This window comes from Propithecus coquereli, unplaced genomic scaffold (assembly GCF_000956105.1).
Source record: "Propithecus coquereli isolate 6110/MARCELLA unplaced genomic scaffold, Pcoq_1.0 Scaffold20, whole genome shotgun sequence".
Classification (NCBI taxonomy): Eukaryota; Metazoa; Chordata; class Mammalia; order Primates; family Indriidae; genus Propithecus; species Propithecus coquereli.
In genome coordinates this window covers 1,266,295-1,277,408 of record NW_012144967.1, presented here as the reverse complement: position 1 = coordinate 1,277,408, position 11,114 = coordinate 1,266,295, and the positions used below count along the sequence as shown (strand labels likewise).

The window sequence follows — 11,114 nt, the reverse complement described above, 5'->3', positions numbered from 1 at the left end:
TACTATGGAATACTACACAATTACAAAAAACAATGATGATCTAGTGCCTCTTATATTATCATGGATAGAGCTTGAGCCCATCCTTCAAAGTGAGGTAATATGAGAATGGAAAAATAAGCACCACATGTACTTGCCATCAAATTGGTACTAACTGACCAACACTAAGGTGCTCACATAGTAGTAATATTCACTGGGTGTTGAGGGGGTGGAGGCGGGCAAACTCACAACTAATGGTTGCGGTGAGCATTGTATGGGGGAAGGGCACACCTCTAGCCCTGGCTTGGGTAAGGCAAAGTCATAGTTTGTAACCAAAATGTTTGTACCCCCATAATATCCCGAAATAAAAAAAAAAAGAAGTTGAACTTCTGGATTCTGGGACTGAGCTTACAAACAACAACAAATAGAGATCTTATGGAACCAGGGATTCTCCTAGAGGGGAAGGGCACACCTCTAACCCTCGCTAGGGTGAGGCAAAGAAATAAAATAAAAAAAAAAAAAAAAAAAGAAGTTGAACAATTCCACGAAAACACTAAGCTTCTGCTCTGGCAGTCTTAGATACCAGCTTGCCACTCCCCCCCACCAAAAGAGAGAATATGATGCCCCGTAAGAATATTTTGAAATATAAAAGTATTTAAATGTAAGTGCAACATGGGTTTCTATTCAGCTAAAAAAAACCCCGGCTGCTTTTTGTTCCGAGTATATTAATTAGGAGACACAGGTGGGGCATCCAGGGTTTCATGGTGGATTTGGGGTTTGGGATATTTTGCACCCTGGAGCCAGGCTGTACCAGGGTTTGGCCCTTTTGCACATTTAGTGACCAGGGACTTGGTTTCCTGGTATGTCTCTGCTATTGTGTGTCCACACAGCTCACCGTCCACGTGGGCATGGACGCCTCTGCCAAGGCAATCTTTCTGGAACAGTGCGGCAAGAACCAAGGCTACCGGGATGCTGACGTCCGGGGCTTCCGGCCCGAGGGTGGTGTGTGCCTCCCAGGCGGCCCAGAAGTGATCACGTCGGGGCTCAGCATGAAGGCAATCTGCAGGGGCGTTGCCATCGGAGATGTCCAGGTGGCCTTTTCCCGAGATGCGGGCAGGTACACTCTGTGGGTGTCAGGGCCCTGAGCCGGCAGGAGAGAAGGACTGGTCTTCAGTGTCCCCCTTCCCTCCAAGAGTCCATCCTGTATGTCCAGCCGGCCACTTGGTCAGGCAGTGCCGCCCCAGATCGCCCCACTTTGCTGTCCTGCTTGAGGTCTCATTTCCAAGATCCCCTTCCCGGAATGGGGTCTTCGGTGGGTTAACACAGGAGAAGAGTTGGGAAGGCAGATTTTGAGAGCCACTAACATTTAGCAAATGACTTTCTAGTTTGATTTTTTCGAGGGACCAAAGTTGTGAGTTAACGATGCTGATTTAGTCCCTGGTAAAGATTGATTGACCTTTGTTTCTCCAAACTCTGCCCCCGAGTCGGCAGTTTCTCCTCTCCCCAAGGAATGAATAAATTAATGACTCAATGAAAACACGAGTGAGAGAGGGATCGCTGGGGTAAAGGTGTTTTGGATTAGCTGGTTGAGAATCTGGTCCCTGTCTGTCCTGGCCTCTTGCTGGTCGTGAGCCCATGAGACTGAGCCAAGCCAGCCCCAGCTGACCCCACACTGTGTTCTTTCTGAGGCAGAAGAACTGAACTGCAGTCCCCCGGGTGGCGTCGCCTCGCCGTGCTTTGCCATGTTGCATGGCCACTGCCGCTAACACTCTGCCACGTCCGAGGCTGGGCAGGGAAGTAATGTGGCGTTTTCTGCGGTTGCAGATACGTCTGCGATTACACCTATTACCTGTCCCTGCACCACGGGAACGGGCACGCCGCACTCATTCACGTCCCTCCACTGTCGCGCGGGCTCCCGGCCAGCCTGCTGGGGAAAGCCTTGCAAGTCATCATCCGCGAAATGCTGGCGGAGAGTGAGCAGGCCCCGGCGCAAAGCCCGATTCGGAAACTCAGCCACCGCGAATCCGGCCAGGGCCAGCCAGCTGGGGGACGGCTCCTTCAGACAAAATGAAGGCTTCAATCCGCCGTGGAGATTCAACGGTGCTTTGAGAGGCTTTCTCCACAATTGCTTGTAAAACAGTTCACACAGAGGGAGAAAAATTCTGAATCAGCCCAACAAAATCACAAAGACTTCTTCTATTGTCAGAAGAAAGAACGCTCTGGAAGGTGGACATTTCACAAGGGATGAACTAACTTCAGTTATGGCTTTCGTGACAATGAAATGAAATTCTAGTAACCTCCCTTCCAAAAGACTATGCAGTGGGTCTGTCTGTGCGATCCTGCCCAGCTTGCTGGGCCCACAGACCTGTTCTACGTGGCCCGTGGAGATACAGATGTGGCGACGGCCCCTGCTCTTGTTCCCGGACGCCACGCTGTGCATTCAGGTCCTGCGAGCAGCTTCGGAGCCGCTGAGGTTTCTCTCTCTGTTTTTTACCCCTTTACTACTTACTTATTTTAATAATTTTTAAGTGTCCAGTTCAGTAGTGTTCAGTACACTTAAATTTCTGTGCAACGGTCACCATCATCCATCTCCAGAACTTTCTCATCATCCCAAATTGAAACCCTATACCCATTAGACAGTATCTACCTATTCTTTCTGCCTCCCCCAGCCCTTGGCAACCACCATGATACCCTCCATCCCTAGGAATTTGACGATTCTAGGTATCTAATATAAGTGGAATCTTACAGTATTTGTCCTTCTCTATCTGGCTTATTTCACTTAGCATGATGTCCTCCAGGCTCATCTATGTTGTGGCATGTGGCAGGATTGCATTATTTTTTTTTTTTAAGGCTGAATAATATTCTCTTGTATGTATAGACCACATTTGGTTTATCCATTCATCTGTAGGTGGACGCTTGGGTTGCTTCCACCTTTCGGCTATTGTGAATAATGATGCTACAAACATTGGTGTGCAAATATCTCTTGGAGTCCCTGATTCCAGTTCTTCTGTGTAGAGGGGATCGCTGGATCGAGTGATAATTATATGTTTAATTTTTTGAGGAGCCTCCATACTGTCTTCCATAGCAGCAGCAGCATTTTATATTCCTACTGGGAGTGTTTGGTCTTAAAGCTAAGGTTAATAGCTGGGTTCAGCTTCTCTCTATGGTCAGTATTAGCCCTAACTTCCAAAATACAGAATCTCCTTTCCGTTTCATCTTTTGTTTTGCCTTTATGACACTGCACTGGGTCTTGTGCCAACCTGCTCCCAGCAAGGTTATACTTGTTCAGTGTTTCCTAGGGCAACTTTCTGTTGGGAGCCTCATTGGTAATATTGCTTTTTTTTTTGAGGAAGTGAGTGAAGGTAGCTAAGCTCTGGGGAATTTCTTACATTGGTGTGCTCACAACCACCGGTTTTCACTTTTTAAAAAGTCATAGTCACCTAGTACCCAGACTCATCCACTATCAGAAAAAGTGCCGTTTCGCTGCTAGGCCAGCAGCACACCTATGCATTTGGAGTAGACTTTATAGGAACCACTTTGCAAATAAACCTGGATCATCTGACGCAAAACAGATCAAAGTCACACTGTGGCAGATCAAAGCCAGTGGGGGGGTGTGGGATGGCGCTGGTGGCATGCACAGGTCTGGCCGCGTGTCTGTTAATGTGGACATCAGATCCTTCTGTACTAAGGGGCAGACAGCTGCTGCCCAGAGCCCTTGGCTCCCCGAGCCTGACTCCTGTCCCAGGACACTGGCGAGCAGAAGGACTCCAGGGCCAGGCTCTGTGTTATTTCAGACTGTTTGGCACCGTGCCACACTCATTTTTAGAACTATCAGCTATCCCGACAGGAGGTCCAGACCCTCCCCTTGCTGAGCTTCCCCATCATTTCCCCTCTGCGGCCTCTGAAGTTCTCCAGGGAGAGCCCGAGGCCCATTCACACCCTGGTCTGTGCACGTGGCCTGGCACCCCTGTCCGTAGGCGCTGAGGCCTGCTTAGTTCTGGCAGTTCTGAGTCACTTTGAAAACAACAGCATAAAAGGCCGAGTCCTGGGCTGGTGATTTAACAGCTGGGGGGGCCTCGGGCGTGTCTGCGTGTTTGCTCATCTATAAAACAGAGTAATTAAAATCCTTCCGCTTCAGGGTGATTGTGAACACCCGGTGACAGAATAGATGTGGGAGTCCTCCGGTGACAATGGATACCACACAAAATAGACACCTGAGTCTAGACTCACAGCTGGACCTGTGGGGTAAATACAGAAGCGGTCCTCCTAGGTTTGGAGTCTTAAGAAGTGGCACAGAGGGAAGAGGTTCTAACCTCTAAAGACCCAGCACCTTCGTCTTAAGAAATTGCTGCCCCTTCTGGCTGCACAGGCCAAGCGCAGAGCGCACCGCAGCACCCCGGAAGTGCAGCATCCACCTGCCGAGGAAAGGGGTAGGCCACCCTGGGCATTCTAGCCTTGGAAATGAGGCCTCCTTCAGTCATCAGACACTTGGTGAAGGTCCTCAGAGTGCCAGGCACTTGGGGACAATGGTGAGCAAAACCCCTGGGGCAACACCAAGGCTTTCTGTTTAGGTGATTTAAACCCATGCCTCGCTAGTCGGCTCTTCATCAAATGGGCTGATTTTGTTACTAAAGTGTAATTTCCCACGATCGAAGGAAAGGACTAGCTTGTCCTCCTTATGTTGTAGGTCTCTGCATCTTTGGTCTGATTCTAGAACGTTTATAGCTTGTTTCCTTTTCCTATGATAATAATTTCCCCTGACAAAGACAGTGATGTCTGGATAGTACACAGTCCCTGGGGGCAGCGGAGATCACTAATCGTCAGCTGGAAAGTAACCAACACCCTCTGACGAGGTATGTCAGCTGCGAGGTCCCAACAAGGACATTGGAAATGTGAAGGATTTAAGTCCTCTCTGCCCTGGAGTCACGCAGATCAAACCTGCCATGGCCTGACTTTTGTCAGTGGAAGGTACAGGAAAAAAATCTACAAATCGGTCAAAAATGAAGTACAGATTTCTGTATTTTATGTATTCAGATTTTCTTCCAGCTGATTTAAGAGAAACAGAATAGCTTCTCGTCTTCACCAGCAATTTGCATGCCGAGACGGTTCAGCTGTCAGAAGCAAGGCGCTGCCTTCTTGAAGAACACTGCAAGTGCCATGTGTGAACACACGTGCCACACGGGCTCAGCTTCCCTGCCACAGAAGCGTGGTGATGCTTCCAGAAAGGGAGGCAACAGAATCAGAGACACAAATGCATACAGAATTCTTTTATTTAACTTAAACCATGTAGTACTTAACTACTAGAAAAAAGCAGAGTAAGAGAAACTAAAGTTGCCTTAGCTTCAGCCATTCAAAATAGACAAAGTTTCTTTTTTTTCCCCCATAATGTAAAGAATCCAGAGTATATCGCAATAACAGGAATAAATTCTTACAACAGAATATACAAAAACATTTTTGAAATTTTTTTCATCTACTGATTTTTTTTATATAAACAGAGGATTTTTTAGGAATAATTTATACACAGAAAGTCATTTTATGTAACAAATTGGCCATGTTATTACCTTTTTTAAAACTTTTTCTAAAAAACTTTTTTTAAACAACAAAACTCAGAAAATGCATTGTTTGCGATGCATCCATTCTATCGCACCTTCTGGTTTGATTTTTTTTTTAAATCCCAGAGGTAGACAAACTCTGGCAAACCTCTCACCCCAACCTCACTGGCTTGGAAAGCAGACAGGTGTTTCTGCCAGGCATCTGTTCCACCTGTGGAAGTGTCTGTGCAACGCCAAACATCCGAATGACAAGTTGAAAACAAAAACCAAATCGTTTCTGGACCTTTCTCCTACGTAGTGCAAAAATTCCAGATGTTTCCAATGACGGGGACATTGTGGACTTGGGTAGACATGGCCAATAATCCATCGGGTGCTAGAGGGCGTGGAGTCAAACTTTTAAAAATTAATTTCGTGTGTTGTAGTTATTATTAAAAAGAATCTATTCTGTATTGGAAAAATGTATCTTCGGCGTTCTGCCTTAAATAAAAATAAATAGGTTCTCTTCCTTGTTAGAACAAAGCAGTAATCATGACATGAGTCATGGAAGCAAATGGCCTGTGTGCCCCAGACTGTCACCTTTTGTGTGATCAATCTGTATGCTGTGATCATTCTGAAAACCATCATCCGTGCAGTCAAATCTTCCAATCTGTATGGCATTGCATGACAGTGACGACAACCAGACCAACCAAACCAGATGCTAACAGTGCCGTGCACTGCTGGGCTGCAACACCTCTGCTGTTTCCACGGCCAATGAGGTTCTTTCCATCTGTTAGAGTCGCTACGCTCCAAAGGGAAATGACCAGTAACAGATGATCCCCTTCCCAACCAGAGGGTTCCGGAAGACCAAGATACTGAAGATACAGAACTACTTTTTAAATCATCATTCCTTTGTTATAAACTAGGGCACAAAGCATGGGGGGAAAGAGGGTGAACCACGGCTTGGGTCAGGGTAAAATCCTTTTTTGGCATATTGTAAAGCTAGCTAGTAAACAGGTGTCCTAAAAAAATGGATCACAAACACACATTTGCACACATAGAGAAAAAAAGTGTCTTTAAATTATTTTCGGCAATTATAAACTACAAACATTTTATAAAATTATTCTATGTTCTTACAAAAACGCAATGAAACATTTAATTAGTTCTTGTAAACCAGATCTTCGTCAACTGACTACCCGTAATCTACTGGACTTGAGAGCCCTATTGAAAACGCTAATGAGTGACTAATTAAAACAATGTTTACCAGAAAGATGCGGACACACAAACATGGACATACAAATGAGTGATCATTATGTTCTTGTAGAAATGAAATAAAACAAAACCCTAAAGTCATGCCCCAGAACTGACAACTGATGAGTGCGATGTAGTTCGTGTTCTTGAACAATTTGACTTAAATCCGCGGTGAGTTTCCAGAGTAGGATGTTGGGTTTATTTGTTGGAACCAAATGCCCGTGGATGACTGTTGAGCCTTGACGTGGTCTGACACCTTTCAGAAACCATCAAGTTCAAAACATCGCCCATGCTTCTTCCAAGCCCTGCACCCTCCTGAGCGCAATCCTCCTCTTCGTGTCGGGATCCCTGTGACAGTGGTTTCCTCCCGCCTGGTCATTCCACCATCAAGGCGTGCTCATTTCTCCAGATGACCAACCAGCATGTAAGCTGGAGGCCGAAAATCCAACCCTCTGGCCTGTACAAGGTCTGTATCTTCAGCATCTCTGGCAACAGAGGTTCAATCTAAATAACATCCTCTCTTGAAGTTCTCATTTGTACTAGCAACTACTTCAGAGTGGAGAAAGAAAGTTTGACTTTCATCACTGGTTCTTAAGGAGTGGATCTCTGGTCCACGTCTCCCAATGCCGCTTAGCCCAGGAAATGAAAAGACAGCTGACAACATAAAGTAACATCAACAAAGAACAAACCCCAAACCTTCAGTGCGTTACCGGGACTGTTGGAATGGGCCAAGTCATACCATGGAGGGTTACTGTCAACTGAAGGGTGCCTGTGTTTTGGAAGGGAGTGGCCATCGACACCATCTGGCCACCCTGCGAGGACCCAACAGTGACAGCTGAGGACCCTGGATGAGCATCCTCACCTTCTCACCCACCTGAGCCCAGTGTGACTTTGCCTCAGCAGCCGCCTGCACACAGCCACCCGCCGACAGAGGCGGCTGCTGAGGAAGAAGCTTCAGTGGAACAAACTGGCCTAGAATCTGGCATCGTGCTTGGCTCACACATCTGTTATCCCAACCCAACAAAACGTGCCCCTTCACACCGAGCATTCTGCCATTTGGTAGTTCCACAGTGACCACTCTTCTATTTTACGGAGCCACTCTTCCTACCATTGAAATGTTTTCCAGGTCATAAGAAATAGGCTGGAAGGAGAGGCCAGCGTTGGCCACAGACACGGTCTTCTATCTTCCAGGGAGCAATCTCATTCCCACTGCGTGTCAAAGTCATGACATCCCATGAAGGAGACCTGGGGTGGTCCGGGTCTCACACAGCTCAAGTTCAACGTCGTCTCCAGACTACAGGAGCTCCTGCTGCCTCAGGGGAAGGGCTGTGTGGGAGAATGTCTTAATGCTCACATCAATTCCATGATGTGCCTCAGTGGTTCATGTTACTTCAAGCAGTGTGAGCTGCTGTCAGGAGGAGGTTGCATGGAAAATGCCACAACTTAGCTTGGTAAGATTATTTGGAACACACAAAAGAGAAAAATCAAGAAGAGGTGGGAAATCAGCATGAAATTAGGCTAGAACTGTGGACAGATGATGCCTTGGTAGAGTCAAGGTGGGTGGGTTGGTCCACTAAAATGACTGCACCATCACACAAGCAAAATGTTCTCTTTTATTGAAGTGTTTCTGAAGCATTTGTTATGATGGGCACTACACTGTTAGTGTTTTCTGTCTACTTAAAGAAAAACCACCTACATAAAACAAAAACAAAATGACACCAACAACTTGGACAGTTTAAACAAAACCCTTATAACCAGCTGAATGATCTGTAGAAATCCAGTTGTGGAAACCGGTAGGTATGTGCAAAAGAGAGGAGAGGCCACTATTCCAAGGGGTCACCTACAGTGTGGAAGAAGAAAACCCTGATCAAACGATGCTTGTCAAAGACCTTAAGATCCCCGGGGATTTGGGAGAGAAGGGAAGTGTTCCTGTAGGAGGGAAAAGGCTCTTGATCTTAACTCAGTACTGGAACTGGGAAGGAGCCAGTCACACTTGGGGAAAACCACCCACCGCGTTTCCAGATAAAATCACCAGTGCCTGTAAGAGCAGCTTCTGGAAGCGGGGAGCGTGCCGTCCACCCCTATGAGCAGCAGGACGGACGGGGGCACAGCCCTGGTGGGAGGCTCGGTGCTGACCACTGGCCTGTCGAGCCCGGAGGTTTGGTAGGTCTCTGTTCCCCCCAGGGGCGGGGAGGGCGAAGTTGAGAGAGCAGTCTGGAGGGGATGGGCACTTCACTCCTGTGTGCACGCGGCCTGGGCTTGGCTGTGACGCCAGGGATCTCTGCAAGCTGGCACGGAGGTCAGGTGGACCAAGCTCTCGAATTGCTGACGCAGCTGCGCCTTTGAACCAAACAAACAGCAGCGGCAAGTCCAGCCTCAGTGCGGGCCTCGTCCAGGGATGCGAGGGGAGCAGCCGCGGGACGCGAACCACAGACACCGCACAATTACACGCGGGGTTCCCGCAGAGAGCCCACTGCCGCCCCGGCACATTTTCGTCCTCGAAACCTGGGAACCACTACTCTCTCAATGCCGGCATTTGTTGGTCATTCAATCTGCACAAAACAGTCTGTTCCAAAGACAACCAGCCAGGGGCAGCCGAGTGCCCTGCTCAGCCTAACACCTCACGACCTCTGAGGAAACCAAGTCAGGAAAAAGAAAGAACAAAAGCAATAGGAAGGGAGACATCTCAGAAAAAGGCAAGCTGTCTGAAGTGAGTGGAGAGGGGAGTTAGTGTCGCTTTGACCCCGGAATACGGCCTGTCCTCTCCCTGTGTCACCTGGGTGTGTAGCCTGTGGCGTGGATGAGGTTACCAGTATCAACGGCCTATTGTCAGGTGCTAAGAAATGTGAGATGTATTCTTTTTGCTATATACACATATAAAAAATAAGAGTGAGGTAGATAAATGTTTGGAAAAAAAAAAACATAAAACAAAAAACTGTCCCGTCTTCACACACACACGCACACAAACCCTTTCCTCAGTATTTAAATTCATAATGGGGTGTCTCTACAGTGATTGAAACTGGTATCACAAAATAAATTAAAAGAAAACTCCTACATATAATACCTTCTTAATTAACTTTTTTCTTTTTCTTATTTTTTTTTTTTTAAAGGGAAAACGCTATGGGACAGGCTAGAGGAAGCAGTGAGACCGAAACTGCTGACAAGCAAAAAGCACTGCAAACTTTCTTTTTTGTGTTTAATCTCCAGTCACAACTAGCAATCATCATATTTTAGCTTTGTTCTCACTCATAATTTAAACATTTCCGTCCCAGAAGCAACTCTTGTGCTGTCATCACTCTGGTGAGAAGTGCTAAAAACTAAACAAAACAAGACCCTCGGGCCCCACGGACTTGGATTCCCGGCCGCGGGAAAGCGGGCCAGCGCCAGAGCTCTGGTCCCCCGGGAGGGGGCAAAGGGGCTCTTGGGCCACCACGGCGTCTGCGCTGCCCCGACCTGGTGCTCTGGCCAGCAGACCTGGCGCCGGCTTGTGCACACCCCTGAGGATGCCAGCTCGGATCCCGGGCCCCACTCCCCGTGGAGCGGAGGAGGTCCCGTGGGATGTTCTGGTTCTACAGACAGGTAGGTCGGTCTGGTGAGGGTGGCGGCAGAGGCCGTGGCGGGGCCCACTGGAGCCCGCTCTGCTGCACCCTTGGACTCAGCAGCTGTTTTTCGTGGGATGGAAGGATTAAATATCCATTAAAAAAAAAAATAGCCATCCGAATGCCTAGTGTCTGCAGTTAAAACTGCTGTTGTACCCAAGAATTAAAAAAATATATATATATGTGTGTCACAACCAAAACAGAGGCAAGGGAAAGAGAAGGTGAGGCTTCTCAACAAGGGTGAATATAAACACTGAACGAGGACGTGCGAAATATTTAACCTTTTTTTTCTGACCTGAGTTTGTATCATGTCTTGCACTGTAACAGACTCCAATGCCGCGTGAGGGTGGCCGAGGAGAGGGGCTGCGGCCCCAGACTCCTTTCAGCCTCGTTCCCTCACCAGCCTCGTGCCCACAGAGCCTACGGGTGAGAAAACAACTAATGGGGCAGGTGGGGAGGATGTGTTTATAAAAAGGCATCAAACAGTTCATGGCAAATCATGTCGCAGAAGTATCAATGACCGGGAAAAGAGGAAGAGAGTTGCGCGCTCTAGTACAAAGCGTAAGAAGTTTCTTGGAGTGAGCAGAAGGGAAGAGGGTAGACCTGAAGGTTTTCATAGATTAAATCCACAAAGATAAAGAACAAAAAAAATAGCAGCTTTTTTTTTTCTGTACAGACGTATAGATGAATATCTGAACCGTAAAAAAGTTATAAAAGTGACATTAAAGACGATGTGTATGCAAATGTTTCATGGTCTAAC

General features: G+C 47.4%; 1 protein-coding gene across 1 annotated transcript in view; it reads left to right on the top strand.

Moving 5' to 3' along the window:
- The window catches only part of PGPEP1L (pyroglutamyl-peptidase I-like), a 5,202-nt gene extending 3,091 nt beyond the window's left edge, over positions 1–2,111 (top strand). The window contains 3 exon segments of the mRNA XM_012643670.1: positions 867–1,093; positions 1,801–1,948; positions 1,950–2,111. Coding sequence (XP_012499124.1) covers positions 867–1,093; positions 1,801–1,948; positions 1,950–2,111 — 537 coding nt within the window.
- The last annotated feature ends 9,003 nt before the right edge of the window (positions 2,112–11,114 follow it).